Source organism: Sylvia atricapilla, chromosome 6 (genome assembly GCF_009819655.1).
Source record: "Sylvia atricapilla isolate bSylAtr1 chromosome 6, bSylAtr1.pri, whole genome shotgun sequence".
NCBI classification, from domain to species: domain Eukaryota; kingdom Metazoa; phylum Chordata; class Aves; order Passeriformes; family Sylviidae; genus Sylvia; species Sylvia atricapilla.
Window position 1 is genome coordinate 55,818,805 of NC_089145.1, and position 17,754 is coordinate 55,836,558.

Consider the following 17,754-nt stretch of genomic DNA (forward strand, 5'->3'; position numbering starts at 1 on the left):
TAGGTGGGACTTTCTGGTAGCTATCCCACAACTGCAGAGTCAAAGCCATCAGACCTGTCACTTGCACCATTGAGCAAATGGCAGGTTTTTGTCTGAGGCCAGAGCAGTAAAACATCACAGGCAGTGATGAAGTGAAATTCTCACTGTGGCACAGGGATGGGGACATCTCACAGATGTTCTGCAGCACACTCCCACAGGAACGGAGGAGGCAGGCTCAGTGTGGATCTGGGCAGAAGGGTGTGAGGTGTCCTCCCAGCAGAAAGATGCCTCCTCCTCCATTCCATCCCAACACAAATCTGATGCAGTACCAGAGGACTCAGATGCGGTAGAAACCTCTTGGACAGAGAAAAGACCAAGTAGACATTTTGCTTACAAGAAATTGCCAGCACTGCCTGGCATCAGTCCCTTGTGGAAAAATGGAAACACGACTTAGGTTAGAAGCCCAAACATAACTAGTGCACAGCCAAGCATCCCTCCCCCGATGATCTTAGATATAACATATTTATTTTGTTGTGTGGAAGTATTTTACAGTACACATACATTACCAGCAGTTTCAGAGACCTGAGTCATCATTCCTACTGTCTTCCCTGTTCTCAATTCTTCCTTGAATTTCAGAAGAGGGGCAAGATCACTGTCCCCTTCCCCCATTTCACCTGCAAAGAAACAGGCCAGGAGAAGTCTAAAAACAGAGGCACTTGCTGACAGGCCTGGAGATCAACCTTGAAAAGTTGGACTCCCAGTCCACCACTCTCACCATTTGAGTCCTCTTTCTCTGGTGCTGGAAGAGAAAACCCTAGTGACAGCTCTCCACAAGGTTTCATTCCTCTGAGAAAGATTCTGCACACCTAAACAGAAATCAGACTAAGGAGATTGCACAAACTAATATAAGCTCTACTGCATTTTAAAGAGACTTACCACCTCTCTCTGAGGATCTGAGAAATGTTTTGAGACATTCTAGGTAGGACTGGGATTCTCTTAAATTCGGTAAGATTGTTTTAGAAACAGTCAAAGAGACATTTGCTTCCAGCACAATCCTACTAGAATCTGAGTGGAACTTAACCTGCACAAATGAGGAAAGAAGGCATCCTTTCCTGTTTCTGTCTTTCCTGCACAAGGTATTGTGCACCTACTCTTCCTAAATCACAAAACAGTAGGGCTCTGGTACCAACTCAACCTCTCCGTGCCACAGAGGAAGCTAATGCTGTAAAAGAAAAGGACAGTGCAGTGTGTAATGTGGAGTAAGACCCAAAAATAGACAGAAATAGTCAGAAAGGCAAACGTGCCATGGAGAGCAGAAGGGAGGGAGGGAGGGAGCACCCCGGCCTCTCCCACCAGTTCATGTCAGTATGTGAAATGGTGTAGCCGTCTCAGGAGAGCAATGACCCAGTTCCCCAGCTGAGACCCCTTCAGCCACAGGAAGAGCTCATATAAGTTGATCTGCCACAGGCTTAGCGTTTCTGTGAGTGAGATCTGGGCCCTCCTGTAAAACGAGTGACTCTTGCTCCTCTGGTACCTAGAATGAGAGAAACAGCTGCATTAGATCCCACAGGAAACAACCCAGAAGAAAGGAGGCCTGTCCTACATCTTCCACACAACTGACCCTCCCCAGGGGTGGGCACTATCCCCCATCTGCAGAATCCCCAGGAAGCAGGGGTTTTCTCTAAGCAATGCTTCTGAGGAGCTGGGGACCACATTTCTTAGAATCAATCTGGCAGAAGAGACAGCCTGCTCCCTTGAGAACTCAGTTCTTTTCCCACTGTGTGTAGTGATCCTGGGTTATGGCATTCCTCTGCTTCTATGTCCAGCTTTACCTCAGCTAACATGAACTGGTGCACACTCTTATTGCTCTTCCTGGTACACACTTGTAAGAGTCTAGCAATCCTGACACACAGATTCCAGGAAAAGTACTTCTCCACCTTTCTTTAGCAGGGGCTAATTGGGATTCATAGGCCCTCATCAGCCCAAGAAATAACTGTTATTTTATCTACAAGGAGGAGGAATCTGATGCAGAAGTGCACTGATTCATAAGACTCACAGAAGGAAATCACTTGCACAACTCCTGTTCCTGGCTTTTAAACATCAGCCTGATTTGCAGTCAGTCAGCCCAATCCCCTCAGTCAGGCTGCAGTGAACTTGCAGACCTATGCTACTCACAACTACTGCCCAGTGGTAATGCCTGTAATGGGCAAGAATCTCTTTTTCCTATTCTGGGGTGACAAATCCTAAACCCTTAACCTAAGGCCTCCAACTCTATCCCTGTCCCCAGCCCAGGGTGACTGGTTTGTCCTCTTGAGAGATTGATGGATGTAAGACCAGCACAGACAGAGGCTGAGACCTCAGTTATTGAGCAGGGGTAGGACCACAATGAGGGGAAGAGATCCACAGCTAACAGTAATAGGTCAAGAGGTTAAGTCAGAGCCTTTTCAGGCCCCCTGAGTAGGGTTCTAATAAGCCTTAATGGCCCTGACTAGCCTGGAACCACCCCCAACCCTCTGCTCATAGGCCCATGAACCTCAGTAATCTTACCTTCAGTTCCTGCTTGAGCTACACTGGAAGAGTAATTGTCCTCAGCTCATGCCCTGCTGTGAAGCCCCATGGCCTGGACCTCAACTCATGTATTAACCTCTTTGCTTGACCTCAGCCCTGTCTTGCCACCACAGACCTGCCTGACAACCACCAGACATAATCTACAGGCTGACTTTCTGGTTTGTTCTTAGACCTGCCCCATCACCAGGATGCTGCCTTATCATGTGGACTTTTGACTGGATCTGACCACCATCACAGGGTCTGCTCAGCTACAGTGGCACTGGACCCTGACGGGCCTGCTGTACCTGGGATCTCCCTCATCTCCCAGACCACAGGGACAGTCAGCTCCCGCTGCTCCAGGTCTGGCCTCTGATGCCTGGATAAGAGACTCACGTGGAAACAGCTCTGATGCAGCAGCGGGACATGTTGAGGAAGGAGCTGGCACTGGCCCGTGTGTGCAGGGCTGACTCAATCCCCCTTAACAAGTCATTGGTCTTCAGCAGAAGCAGCATCTGGCGGGGAACATTGTTGAGGAGCTGGGTGATCTGGGGCAAGTAAGCAGCAGCGTTGGACCGGATCTCCATGTCCTGTGGCCAGCCAGGTCATGTCAGGGAAAAAGGAGAGAGAAAGTTAGAGTACACAGGAAATCCAGGTCCAGATGAGATTTGCCAGGAAGAGACAGTGTTTTAACAGACCATGACACTAGGATAGAAGCTACAGAGCTCTGTCCTGCTTTCCTGCAGACACTGGGCATAGCACTCACAGCACAGATCAATCCTGCCCTATCCCATCTGGCCCTTGGTGAGATAAGGGCGAGATAAGGACCTATCCCCTCAGAGGCAGGATTAATAGCCTCTCAGGAGAACATCCACTCAATGCTGTCTTGGTTCCTGGTCCTAGGCAGCCTGCAGCAACCAGATCTCATTACTGCCCTTGGAGACTTCTCACCTCACCAGCCCCAAAACTGGCAGAGTTGCAGGCAATAGAATTGCTCAGGAAGGTGCAGGCACGCTGAAAACACAACCAGGCTGCTTGCTCTTTGCTGCCCCATGCAACTGATGACTCTATGCTATACTGATGGAGCTCTTTCCAAAGCCTAGTTTAGTCCTCTGTCCTCAACACAATTCAGCAGAGATGAGAAAGAATTATGCACTTAAGCATCATGTTAACCCAAAAGATCAAAAAAATCATCAAATTGTCATCTGTCAGATCTAGATCTATATCCTGTATGACAGCAGCCAGTAGCAGATAATTAAGGAAAGAGTGTGAGTCCAAGGCAGTCTTTCATTTTCTCTGGTTCTCCAGATTCCAACACCTTGCCTACTGTAAGAACACAGTGATAACTTAGGGGCTACAGCCTGAGCCACTTAAGATGAGCTCATCTCCAAATACAGCCACCAGAGTATGCAAGACAGTGAGTCCTGCCTCTTCTTCCTGTTTTTAGATCTGAGAATTCCCGCACCATCCCAGTAAATGTAGCACAGTGTAGCTGAGAGTTGATCTTATATGCATACCGTGTCCCTACCTCTTCCTACAGAGGCCATGACACGAATCATGACATGAAATCCAAAGACACATCCCTGGAACATCTGAAAACCTACAAGATCAAGGAGGATACATGTGGAGGGCAGCAAATAACTTCTTACAGGAAGAAGACTCCTTTGTGGGAAATGACAGCTCTAAAGCCTTCTCTCTGGAATGAGGGACAGCCTGTATTATATGATGTGGGATCTCACACTCACTCTTTGTGAACTTCGAACTTATTACAGAGGAACAGACCTGAACAAGCTGAGTGTGTAGGTCATGATGGTCAGAGATATACACAACTCACACACCACCATGGTTGCTTTGCTGCTGACTAACAGAATCTTTATGTCCTCCCGCCTCCATCACTGGCCAGATACACAAGGCTTCAGCACGAAGATGCTCAGCTTTCCTAAATGTTGTTTTGTTCCATTATTTGTTGGCAGAAAATTCCTCCCTGATTATCCCTTACCCCTTTTCCCAACCAGCATCATTGCAGAGCCTATATTATTTTCCAGACATAGGTTTTCTTTTCTATTTCTTTTCTTTTTATTTTTAGCTCCAGCTGCTTGTCCACATCACAAAACAACCACATGATCTGTCATCAGAACTGTCATTTTCTGTCAAGGGCAAAGCCTGTGTGCAGAGCAAGAAACAAGCTACGCCACAGGACCTGAGAAAAGCCCCTTGGCTGCAGCTGCTGAGGCTGCTGCAGGATGCAGCAGAAGACATCATAAAATCAGATGAGATGAGGCTAGCAGCCACCCTGAGCAATCAGCTGCCTGGCCCTGGCTTAAGGCAGGAACAACTATACCTATGGCAATCCTCTTACATTTGCCCAGCCTGCATCTAAAACTCTCCAGTAACACAAATAAAAACCTCCCCAGACCATCTGCACTGGCATTTCGCTGCTCTGCCACTAGACATGGCTTTCCTCATGTTTAGCTGAATTTAAACTCATGACTGCTTGTCCTGCTTTCATCACTCTTTAAGAAACTCGAAAATCACTTCTACAACTCTTCCTGACCTGCCTTTTCTAGTTTTTTTTTCTCACCTAACTTGCTCAGACTTACCTCATGGGTTGCATTTGCTTGGCCACTAGTCCTTGTAGATTCCTACTGGACTTGCCCCAGTTGCATCAAACCTTTCTCGAGATGCAGTGTCCCAGACTGAGTACAGCACTACAGATAAGATTTTGTTTCAGGAAGGTTGCTTCCTTGTCTCACAGGCTACTGTCATGTTGATACATCCTCAGGCACACTCTCTGGAGCTCTGCGCTGATGGTACCTGCCTACACAGTGCTCAACTCTTGCTGCTGATAAAATCTTTCGAATTCACCTCTAAAGTAAGGGCAAGCAGCAGCTCATTTCCTAATGCCACAGCAAATCTGCTCAGCTCCCCATTATCTGCTGCAGGATTATCTAGTTTCAGCATTAATTGTGTCATGTAGGCAAAGACAACAGAGCTGGTTCCATACACGCAATTCAACTCAATGACAAAGTTCATTATCACACACAAAGGGTACCATGTAGCTGCAGATACACCTCTGGCACAACCTTCACAAGCAAGTTGGGAATAAACATTGCTCACTAACTCAGATTCAACACTGACCTTGCAGTATTGGAGTCAGTGCTATGCCAATTTGCTTTGGCACCTCTGAATCTTTTTCTGGAGCTACCAGCTCCAGAACTCAGCAGATGAAGCACAGATATGTTAGACAGTCATTATATCATTTCTGATGTGCAGAAAATTAATACTCAGATAATTGGGAGGGGGTCCATTACCCAAGGTATCTGATCTACTCATTGCTATAGATAATGGCAAGCCAGTACAGCAAATTCTGCCACATCCATCAAAATGAAGGAACTTTCCGAAAAGAATTTCATACAACAATATAATGATGCTACTTAAATGCATTTCATCCTCTCTACTACAGATGTGTGCAAATAAAAGCAAACCACAGGATACAACACACTTCTACTGACAGACACTTGTCCATTGGCTGAATCACATCACTTTACATTCTTCTTTAGAAACAGCCCAGTTGGCAGGGCTGCTACTGCTCTTAAGGTGGGGTATTGTGTGTATCAGGTGTGTGAGGAGGCGTGAGAAGGATCCCAGCATGTGTGGATATGAAAGGATGGAGAACGAAAGTGGCAATTTCCCAGATTTGTGGTGATTGAGTTGACAGGATCTGCAGTTAAGCAACCTTGACTCCAAGTTAATAAGGTTTTTGATTGGGAGGTAATTTCCAGAGGTTTTTAGGAGTTTATATCAGTGGTGATAGTAATTTACATGAATAGTGGATAATGCATTATCCTTCTCATGTCTTCCCATTAAACCTTTATGTCTCCTGTACCTTATCCTAACCTCCTTGATGGTTTCCTGCACAGCTGCATTCGACATTTTTTAAGAAAAGGACAATCTACAAATGTTTCCCCACCCAGAAACAGTGAACACTTAGGTATTAAAATATTTTACAAAATTTACAAGTGAATCTGGGAAATTACATTCAGCTACTATAAAACACATTGCAGAAGGAGTCCTGGCTTTTCCTAGCTCAGCTATCAATGCAGAAATTGCTACAAAGCTGCCAGGGGCTGCCCAGTACTGCTGTACTATCAGTGATGCCAGTGATTTCAATGAATAAAGGTACTGAAGAGAAGGAAGGGCACACGTTAGGGAAGGACACATAAGACCTACCTCACTGGCAGAGACTGGTGACTGGTCAATGCCCTTGTTGACAGATTCCCAAGATCTGGCAGTCAGCATGCAGGCAAAGAGAGGATACAAATCCCCTGCCCCAAGCCGCCGGCTGTACTTCTGCACCCTCTTCATATCAGCCTTGATGAGTGCCTGCCAAAGGCGGCAGTAGTCCATGCGGAATGACTCGCTCAGCACCTGGGAAGGGAGACATGGTCCCCAGAAGCCCACAGAGGACAGGGAACAGGGGGGGAAAGTCTTGAACCCCTTACCTGTGCCCTATCCTCCATTTCAGAGTCAAAAAATATCATTGAAAGGTTATGGAAGTAATAGGAAAAATGTATTCCTATGTGCTTAGAGGAGGCAAGGCTGCAGTCTGATGCCCAAAGGCAGCCCCTCAAGGCCCTGGAAGCCCCTCATACCTACATACCTGGTACAGCCCATGATCCAGGAGGATAATGTGAGCCTTGCCAGAGGCTGGGCACTTCTTCACCAGCACGTTGCCTGGGTGTGGGTCACAGTGCACAAAGCCATTCACAAAGATCATTTCACTGTAGAGCTTCCCCAAGTTGCGAGAGATCTGTGAGGAGACAAGAGATGGTCACACACTGCAACCCACAGTAGGGCGCCTGCTGGGGAGGGGAGGCAGCCTCTGTGTGACAACCCAGGGTCTGTACATGCTGATATCCCTACGCAGAGCTCCTGCAGCTCCTCACACTGCTGGAGGCACAGGGTGGCTGTTGGCATCTACAGGTAGCAGGGTGGTCCAGGGCATTCAGGGAAGGATCCATGAAGGAAGCCTCATGAAGGTGTTTGTGGGATCACGGGTTATTTAAAGACACTTGTCTAGCATAAAAAAGAGATAGCACCTGTGGGTAGGACTGGGGTTTCTGGTAATGAGGAGGAAAGTGAGACAGCAGGTAGTAGCAGACATGCATCCACAGAGGAGGCATGGAAATTGCTGCTGGGGTGAGTGAAACTGCTTGGAGGAAGACTCAGGTGTTTCCATCCATGGATGGCAACAGGATATGGTGGTGAAGGGGTGGGCAGAGACTCAGCCAATCCATTTGCCCACCAGAAGGAACATGGGTTCCCTCTCCTCTCCCTCCATCACACTGTCCCCCCACTTACTTTCTTTCCTCAGACCCATGCTAATCTGATTTGCAATGTCTGTGAAGATGACAAAGCACAGAAAAGCTGTTTAAAACATCCTGTCACTGCTGTGCCTCTCCATACTACTGCTCTTTATCACCAAGAGATATAATTGAAGTTAAAAACCTCCTAGGAGAAAGCAAACATCCCCAAGGCATGGGATCAATCCCATGCCATGCAGTAACACAGCAGCCTTGCCCTGCCATCCCAGAGGGGCACAGTGCTACACAGAGAGTGCTGAACAAGCAATTAAAAGACAGTCATTATGAATTATTCCAAGCATATCTCCAGACACACTCTGTAAGCAGCAAACTGGCAGCTGTCCCCATAAGCAGAGGTGGTAGAAGAGGTAACAGGGATAGTAATGACAGCTCATCCCACAGAAAACCAGACAGACAAGAATGGGCTTGCTTTACCCACCTCTGAAATGTGGCCACCTCTGAGAAGAGCAGTCACTATGAATAGTGGCCAAGTAACTACAAATGAGGAGAAAGAACAAGAGCCCTTCCTGCAGCATACCAACAGGGACAGCAGTAGGATCAGGTGAAACAATCCTTTGTCCCTTAAGTGGGACCTGGAACCACTGCTGAATCACGGGAATGCTGGCCCACACCATGATGAATCACCCACACAGACAGAACAGCACAGCCCTGTGATCTCCTGTAGTGCAGCTTCCCTAACACCATGCAGGTGTTATTTTAAGTACTGACTAAGAGGAGTGATGTTTCCCTTCTGAATCACCAGCAGAGATCACCAGAGCCATGAAGTGACCCTTACAAGTCTCCTTGATCGGGGAGCCCTAAAATTAGATAGATCACCAGGTGCTGTGATCTCATATAAGAGCTGAGTAGCCCTTGCTGACAGTCCAAGGACGTGCCAAATAGTCTGTTTTAAGCCCATCACGTCACTCACTCACAAAGCCTCCCAGGGAGACCCATACACCAGAAGGAATGGACTCAGACATTATGACTGATCACAGCATCAATGCTGACACTGGTGCACACTTGGCCCTCGCTGTTTCAGCTGCTTGTCCTCCAAGGGCATGGAAAAGCACAGAATTATTGAAGATGAGGACTTGGGGACAATCTGGGGCCCAACATGATGCCTCATACTCATTGAACACAAGTCCAGACAAGGGCTGGCAGTTCTGCAAACCTATTGATTGGTCATGGCTGAAGGTCTCCATCCTTAGAGGTTTTACAAACCTGACTGGCTAAGACCCTGAATAAGATGGTCTGACCTCATAACTGACCCTGCCTTGAAGGAGATTTGATAGAAGCCTTCCTGAGGTTCTCTTCCAAATCCAAATATCCTAGGATCCTACAAAAACGCCTCTCACCAGGTTATCCATGCCACCCTCATTAACAGCATCTTAAGATATGGCTACAAGCTCCAGATGCAGAGATGGTCCTCCCTCCTGAGTCACCATCAGCAGAAAGGTGACTAAACAGATCTATGGTCATAGCGTCTTGCAACCCTAATGCAACACAAAAGCAGCTTGAGATTCATCTTCCCATCCTCCCATGAAACCAGATGGGTTATAGCCCTGCTCAGACTCACAGGCTGGGTCATAGGTAGAAGGTAGAAGACAATGGTCACCACAAGAACCCCATCCTCTCTCCCTTCCCTCCTGTACTTATACTTACCTATACCCCAACATGCAACCTTGAGTATCTCCAGTATCTTCAACTAAACTTTATGACTTCTTTAAGACATATGAATGTATTCTATACTATTTCATTAGCATACAGAAGATATGTTGCAGAGATTTATGATGCAAGCATATAAACAATCTTCACTTTTCCAATAAATTTACCATGGAGCTGTGGTGCACACTAAAGTATTTTCACATAATCTTGTCTGTTGTCATAGGATACAAAATAAATTAAGATAGAAGTTCTAAACAAAATAGGAAGCTTTACACTCTAGGTCTTAAAGTGTAGTATGTGAGTAGCGACTGTTATAATTTGGACAAAGGGAGTTGACATTTCTTGAGAAAAAGTTTAGGGAAAAAAGATTAAATCTTTATATACATTAATTCTTCAGTACTGTGCCTTGTCACTTCAGGCCCTTATTCCACCTTTATTGAGAAGGCCACTGGATAAATAGTATCTACAGAATTCACTTTGGAAGAACATGGCTAGGTAAAATGAGAAAACAGACTTATGAAAACCTCTGCTCAGGAGAAGGGAGGAATTCAGCATGCATTTAGGCTATGTAAGACCTCAGGGTGAAGGTGCATCACAAATTAGAAAAAAGGTTGCAATGATTTACAGAAGCAAAGACTACAGTTAACACACAGGCTTTTTGTTACGACACAGAGAGGTCATCAGTCCTTTCCCTGTTTATCATCCAACAAAACAAGGTCTTCATCATTACCAGTGTCCCTCAGCATTGTTCTGCTGCACATTGTAAAAAAATAATAATCTTGTAATAACAGTCTTGGAATTCTGCATTCACTTCCAGACACCTCATTAACTCAAGAGATGCAGACTACACAGAGGGAGTTTAGAGAAAGCAAATAAAGGAGCAGGATGCAGGAGGGAAAAAGATTAAAAGAGCTAAAGATTCCAAAGTTGGCTAAGGAATGGCAGAGGAGGAAGAGTCTACCCATTAAGAGGTTTGAATAGCAAGGAAGCAGAAGCACCTGTAGTTCTGTGTGTGCCACAAGAAATACAACCAGGCAAAAGTGGGTGTAATCATGAATGGCATCATTTAGGCATAACACATAAGAACAAAAACTATGCTGATCAGCAAGCAGAGCTTAGCTTGATATATCAGGATGACATCAGGCTCTGGGTCTGGCCAGAGGCATGTCCCTGCCTATTGCCAGAATGTGTGTTATTGCCTAAAAGAAGTAAAATCTGCATGTCTGTGCTGCAGCAGAACATGATGACTACAGTCACCAAGTGAGCCTGTGGCCTTACCAGTCAATGTAAATACCAACCTGCCATTGCCAAATTATGTGACATGCCCATGACACTGTCAGGCAAAAAACACATTTTCAGCCCAATATTTTCATTTGGAAGAAAAAAAAAAAAAAACAAAAAACAAAAAACAAACAGATCTGAGGAATAAACAGATTGCTGACAATAATCAAACAATGGAGTGACAGATACATGTATAACAGTCAGACTTGGGAGTAACTGTTCACCAACCCAAGCACATAAAGTGCTTTTAGGTACTCAACCTGGCAAAGATGTTACATGTCACAAACGATCCTGTGTGAGTTACAAATACAGAAGAAAATAAGAATGCAGTGCAGACATTAAGGGGTTTTACTGTACAGCATCACACAGTCTTTCTATAAACTGGTCAAGTTCACCTGAAATATGTAAGACAGGAAGTATGACTTTGGTAGCTGTTCCAAAAATTTACCCTTTAGATGGTCAGAACGTTTCCCCTAAATCCCAGCCTAACTTTAATGATGTTCAGTTTAAATAATTTCCTTATCTAGCATACTCCTAGAGTTTAACTAGTTCTATTCCTCTCCAGTATTTACTGCCCCAATGTGTCCACCAGTCAGATAATAATCAGCATAATAAACAGCAGAGATATGCCCCATTTTTTACAGGATGCTCCTTTAGCTGGTGTGCCCTAGGAGTCCACCTGCCTTTTGCAGTTGCAGTGCACAGGAAAGACACACATCCTGTGACTTATATCCTAAAGTTAATTCTAATATGGCACTTCCCTCTGACAAATTCCCAGTCTATTTAAGAAGCTCTTTTCATTAGTTTTCAAGCACATGACTTTTCACATGACATTGCTCCTTTTCATCCCTTTCTACCGCTTCAGTCCTCAAGGCCAAAAAGTGCTATTGCTACTCTAGTCCTGCTCGACCATGTCAGACCTCCCAGCTCAGTTCCATCAACAATCTCCTTGCTACAGTTCTGTTTGTGTTGAGGGCATCACCAGTTTGTTAAATGAGATCTGTTTGAAGAGCAAATCTCACAAAACTCTACTATGGTAACTTCTCTTCATCATTGCCTCTGTGAGTTTCTTATGCACTTTGCAATTTCCCTACAAATCCCCACTTTTTCTAGTTAATGGAATCATATCCAATGTACCAAATATTTTAACTAGCACACCCTACTGCATTTCTGTGGCCTAACTCAGAGAATCCCAAGCTGTACTGCAGGTACCGGCAGCAGTATATTTCTTCTTGTATATGTACACAGCCACAATATGTTGCTGCCATCTGTTTTGAAAGCCTAGTCACCCTGTATGCAACTCTCCCCTCAACAAATCAGCACACCTGCTGACAGAGCAATGTGACAGTAACAAAACTCTAGAAAGTTCATCATGAGTATCTTTAAAAACACCAATACACAAGAGTTAGGAAGAAACCTCCTACAGTAAAAAGCACATATATCGTGCTCATGGGTAGCATGATACAATGCAACGTAACAAACCAGCCTGGTTATCTGGGGAAAGTCACTGACACATTCCTGGAGCAAGCTGGACTGATTCTGGCTTCATGCCTCTAACTGACATGAAGAAGAAAAGCACAGAAAAAATACTGTGTCATGGTCCTGTAGAGATGATCTCACTGCCTGCCCCTGGTAAGTCCTAGATGAAACTGCCTGATAGTGCATCATCTCTTCTCATCCTACCTCCATCTGTGACTGTCTCTTTAGATCAGGAGCAGATACTAGTCTCTGGCCTTAATTTGGCTGTAATATTTGCCAATTATTTTAAGAGATGGCGACACTAACTTCTATTGATCTCATTAAAAGTAAAGGTCGTTGTGCAGCTCATTTCTCAGGGCTCAATATTACCTCCTCCGGCCAAAATAATAGCATTGATTTTGGAACCTTAATCGAAGGTTAATTGGATTGAAGACTGTATTGGGTTTTTGCTTGCTTTCATTGCTGTTATTACAGCCATTGTCTAAGGTTTTGTTTAATCCTACTAGGGCAATTCTGCCCAATTAAACTGGTGTCAAATTAGCAAAGGGTGTGGATGGAGAATAGCCACAATTTGAAGCCTTCTCTGCCTCTGCTCTGAAATAGCTTTTATCCACAGCAGATTAGGGTGGTCACACAAGAGATCTGATTTCACACTGTCCTGTGTGATCCAGTTGCGAGGATCAAAAGTGCTCTGTTAGGCAGGACTATTACTATGCAGTGATCTAGCATCACAGCAAGATGGTGTCTGAACACACTTGATGTCATTAAGATACAGGAATAGTTTTTAGGACTCCTGGAGTGCACTCCTAGCATGCCCCATACTCTCTGTTGGGGACTCAGGAAATTATTTTCATGCTCAGTGCTCCATCTTTCATGGCATGTAAGTGGGGAGAAATACTCTGATTCATCCACCCAGGGAACTGAGGCACTAACTCATACAGTTTGCCCAGATTCTCAAAAGGACACAGCTAGAGAAGACTAGTCATTGCATTTTTTATTGTTTCTTGCATCTCTGTCAGAACCAAAATGACCATGGGAATTATTTCTCTTGGCTCTAAATGCAGTTGTATTTCCTTGGATTTAATGTAAAGCATCTTGTTGAGACTTAAGCAATTGACTGACATTGATGCTCAATACATACTTTCAGTAAGAAACAGGTCTGTATGTAATTTAACTATTTTACCTGGTGTCTGTGCACAGTTCAAAAGCTGAAAATACTGGAGGTCACTATTCCTGCTTATCAATGCCTTGTGAATTTCACTAAGCTTCAGACAAGATGAAAAGTAGGAGAATGTGCAAAGAAACCTCTCCCCAGACTAACTCAGTAAGTTCAAAGAGCAAGAATAGCCATTTTTCCCCAAAACAGTGTTCTTCTCCATGCTCCAATTCATCTAGCACTTGAGTGTTATAAGCACAAATACTTGAGACATGAGAGGTTTCCACTGCTGACAAAAGGATCCCACACTGGGAAATCCCACTTAAATTTTAGCAGTTACACAGCTACAGCTCCTGACTCTTGGCAGAAGGGTAAATCCCACACTGAAAGCATATTTTAAGTTGCAAAGCTGTCAAAACCAGGAAGGTACTGGGCTCTTTATAAGCAAAGAGATACCATTTCAGTGCAGAACACATTTAGTAATAGAAAGAAGCAAAAAGCCACAGTAAGACGGAGTAACAGATGGCAATAATTGTGCACAGTAGTTCATCTTAAGTACCTTAGCTGTTTGCTTTCAATTTTCAGCTGGACAAAACACATTTTTGACTTCTGAATCAACCATGGCTCGTGACCAGGCTCTTAGCAAGCTGAAGTACATGGCATTGTTTCCTTGCCTTGACTCAAATCCAAATCAGGCTGATCATGGGGACTCTTCATTAGGCTACCTGAGCTGGCTGGTTAGTTTGAGGCAGTACAGCACATGCCATGAGCACATCTGGAAGCTCCACATGTCCTAGAGCCTGCTGATACAGCAGGCTCTGCAGAGACAGGCAGAGAACTCACAAGGAAGGACACAGAGAACTCAGGTAGTAGACCAAAGATAATGTTAAGATTTGTATACAAATAAGATCTCTCTAAATGAATCGGGTATAATCAGAATGGATGCAAAAGGAACATTTGTGCCATTTGGGATCTTTGAAAATCCATGCTCTAAGTAGCCTTATTGCCCTTCCTTTACTCCTGGTATACAGTATGCTACAAACCCCTCGAGAGCCCCTCAGTCTAATTTTTCTCTCTTTCCTGCTCTACTTCTTCCAAATATAGCTTCCCAACCAAGATTGCAAATGTTATTGTGTTTAAAAATAGGAAGAGCCCAGTTTCCGTATGCCCCTGCCATGTTCTAGTCTTCCCTTAAAATTCCTGCCAGCTCATTCTTGGTAACTCCCCTCTCCAGATTTCCCTTTCACTGTCAATATCCTAGTTGCATGTTCCTCCTCAGCTACACTACAGTGTACAAGTACACTTGTACATGAATAAGTAACTGTTCCACAGGCAGATATTTCAGTGTTTGCACTTGTCTTTAGAAATCAAAGCCTTCTCTGATTAAATGCCATTACAATCCAGCACTTGGACGGATCCAGAGAGATTAATGTGCTTTTGGGCAGCTTTAATGATAATCCTGCTACAGACGGTATTAAGTAAATGTCAGTAACCTGGTTTGAAGGGAGCTTTCACCTCAGGGATCCTTTCCATTTAGAGGAGAGAGGCTCAGCTTGCTTTTCAAGGCTGCATTGTCAGAAAAGAGAAATCCTGCTTAGTGAAGACCTCTTCCTCCACACCATAAAACAAAATGGAGTAAAATGATAGAGGGATTGATAAAAATAAATATATTTGGGTGATTTATAGGGACCTAATGCATCTCTTGAAAGCCAAGATTGCTGTCATATTATACGCCAGGTCACAGTTTTGAAATCTGTGCTGCCACCCCCTCCTCATGCTCCTTTCAGTGTCTGCTGCCTTTTGTTCATCTCTCCACCATGCCATGCAGTCCCTTACCCAGGGCAACAAGAGCAGCAGCCAATAATTAACCTAAGCAATATTTGTCCCCCATCTGCTGCACCTTGCTACAGGAGAAGTCTGGGGTGTGCACTGCCCCTACCTCATCTTACTGTGGCCATAATATCAGACCTCTTTACCCATCACATGATTCTGACAGGCTCAGTATTCCCTCCTTTCTGCCTTGCCTTGCTGGCAACCAGTAAAAGTTAATAATTAATTTCAGGTGGTGGGGAGAGAAAAGAAAGGAAGAAAATTCAGTCCTACCACTGAGCTGAGGAACATCCTCTACCTGACAGATGGCTGGGACTCTCTGAGGCTTATACTTTGCAGTAGTACAAGTCTGTTGACAACTTTTTAAAAATTACTTCTTAGCTATTATTTAGAGACCAGCTCAGAATCAGGAAAGTACGTGATTTCACTGCTGCATGGAACATATTGCACCAAGTCATCACAAAACAACCTTCCCAAAGGCATGAATAAACAAAAAAATCAGCAGAATTTTTCACCCTACATAGCTCCTATCACGAGCAAAAGCCTCTGCAAGTTAGAAAAACTGAAATGAGCTGTTTCTCTACAACTTTGCTACCTCCAGCAGTCTGAGAAAATTCAGAGAAAATCCCAAGGAGCCACACTGTGCTAACTACCTCAATCTCAAAATGGATCTGCTGTCTGAGATCTATGAGGAAGCCCACCTCGAAATCTAAATGTACACATTGCTCAAGAGCCCTTCTGTTAATGCATCAAAACAGGCCCTACTGACTATCTCAAGCCTTGAGGAATATACACACTCTTCTATCTGAGCGTGTGGGCTAGATTTCACCTCTGCCTATAGCAGAAATGTAGGATAGACTCACTCAAAGAAACAACTCTCTCACTTTGGACCAGTTGACTTGTATAGATGAATGGAGCTGACTACGTTTTGCTACAGACAAAACTCTCCTAATAGCAAAGTCCTTGAGATAAAAACAATCAGAAACTAAAGTTATTCTTTTAGGGTAACAGAAATTTCCATCTTGGAATGAATTATGGGTGTCTTTAATGTAAGATCATGGTCATCTTTCACTATGCCTCCTTGAAGTACTCCCTAGCTCTGCAGCCTACAGGAGAGTGTTCCTCAAAATGGATTATGCACTTTTCCAAAGTACACAAGAACAGAGATCTCTCAGATTGATTGCTCTGTTCACATCGTGTGTGCTTACTCTTCTGCCCTGTCCCATCATGTCCTGTCAGCCTCCATTCTGCATCGAGGTCAGAATCAGTTTTGCACTGCTCAGCACACCCAATTCAGAGATGGCTGAGAAACTACCTCATTGACATTGATGCCATTCCTCTCCATATAGGCCCTGTCATTCACTTGTCCCCCTTCCATAAACTCCATGAGAAGGACACGGCTTGTTGAGAGCTCCCAGTAGATCCTGGGGACCTGAGAAAGAAACAGATGGGTTAGGTCAGGCAACAGCTTGGGAAAGGAAGGAGAATATATCACACAAATCCCAAAAAAGGAGTAAAAATGGAAGCAGCTGAAGTGAGGACTTGGCTTTTTTGATGAGCACAAGGGAGGTAAAACCATCTATCAGCCTCTTCCACAGGACAGCAGCAATGTGTACAAGGATAATACACCAATTCAACTACAGTAGCACCTAATCTCATGCAACATTTCTGACCATGATCTACAGGATTCTGACCACCTCCCATTCCCAGTGATGTCTGAGATACCTTTCTTACCTGCTCTGCAGCTCCTCTAGCTTGGCTGTTTAACTAGTACCTATCACAAGTTTCTGAATCATCCATTCAGCTCCTTTGGACAGGAACTGCACCGTTTGCTATGCACAGGGTCCACTTATGCAGCTTTAAAAATTACAAGCATCGTCATAAATTGTATCTCCGCAGTGCCCCTTGGAACACGAACACCTTTGAGCTGACAAACCCTGCATACTTAGGCCATCTGCAATTGAACTGGGAGAAAAACCAAGTGTCACAAATAAGGGACTTGTCACAGAAACCCTGGGAACCTAACTATCTTACTGCCAACAATACAGTAACAAATATAAAATGTCAAAGCACTTTTCATTCAAGCTATGGTAGATCAAGCTGAGTGAGGTACTAGAGAAGAGGTCTGGTGTCATCCAGGGAGGCAGTGACAAAAGGCTCAGGTTGGCTCCCCATTCTTCAGCCTCCATCTGCAGACAAATTCCTTCCATGCTGAAGTCCCTATTGCCAAGAGACATTTTGCTGAATTCCCTTTCAAAATTCCTCATGTTACTGTGCTGACCAAACTCTCAATCTGCCCAAATCTGCTTTTGCACATAGGTGAAGCCACACATGTACATTTTAGCATAGATGTAAGGGAACTCTGCCCACTCCCATTACTGTGCCCCAATAAAGGGATAATAATTTTGGATCATGCCAATAGTAAGCCAGCTGTGCCATCACCTCTCCTTACCT

At 44.5% G+C, this 17,754-nt stretch overlaps 1 protein-coding gene across 1 annotated transcript in view; it reads right to left on the bottom strand.

Moving 5' to 3' along the window:
• Window positions 1–487: 487 nt before the first annotated feature.
• ADCK1 (aarF domain containing kinase 1) overlaps window positions 488–17,754 on the bottom strand; it is a 75,578-nt gene continuing 58,311 nt past the window's right edge. The window contains exons 7-11 of the mRNA XM_066321977.1: window positions 16,616–16,732; window positions 7,184–7,333; window positions 6,754–6,951; window positions 2,920–3,113; window positions 488–1,513 (exon numbers count right to left, since the gene is read on the bottom strand). Of these exons, the coding sequence (XP_066178074.1) occupies window positions 1,342–1,513; window positions 2,920–3,113; window positions 6,754–6,951; window positions 7,184–7,333; window positions 16,616–16,732 (831 nt within the window). The 3' untranslated portion in view covers window positions 488–1,341. The remainder of the gene's footprint in view (window positions 1,514–2,919; window positions 3,114–6,753; window positions 6,952–7,183; window positions 7,334–16,615; window positions 16,733–17,754) is intronic.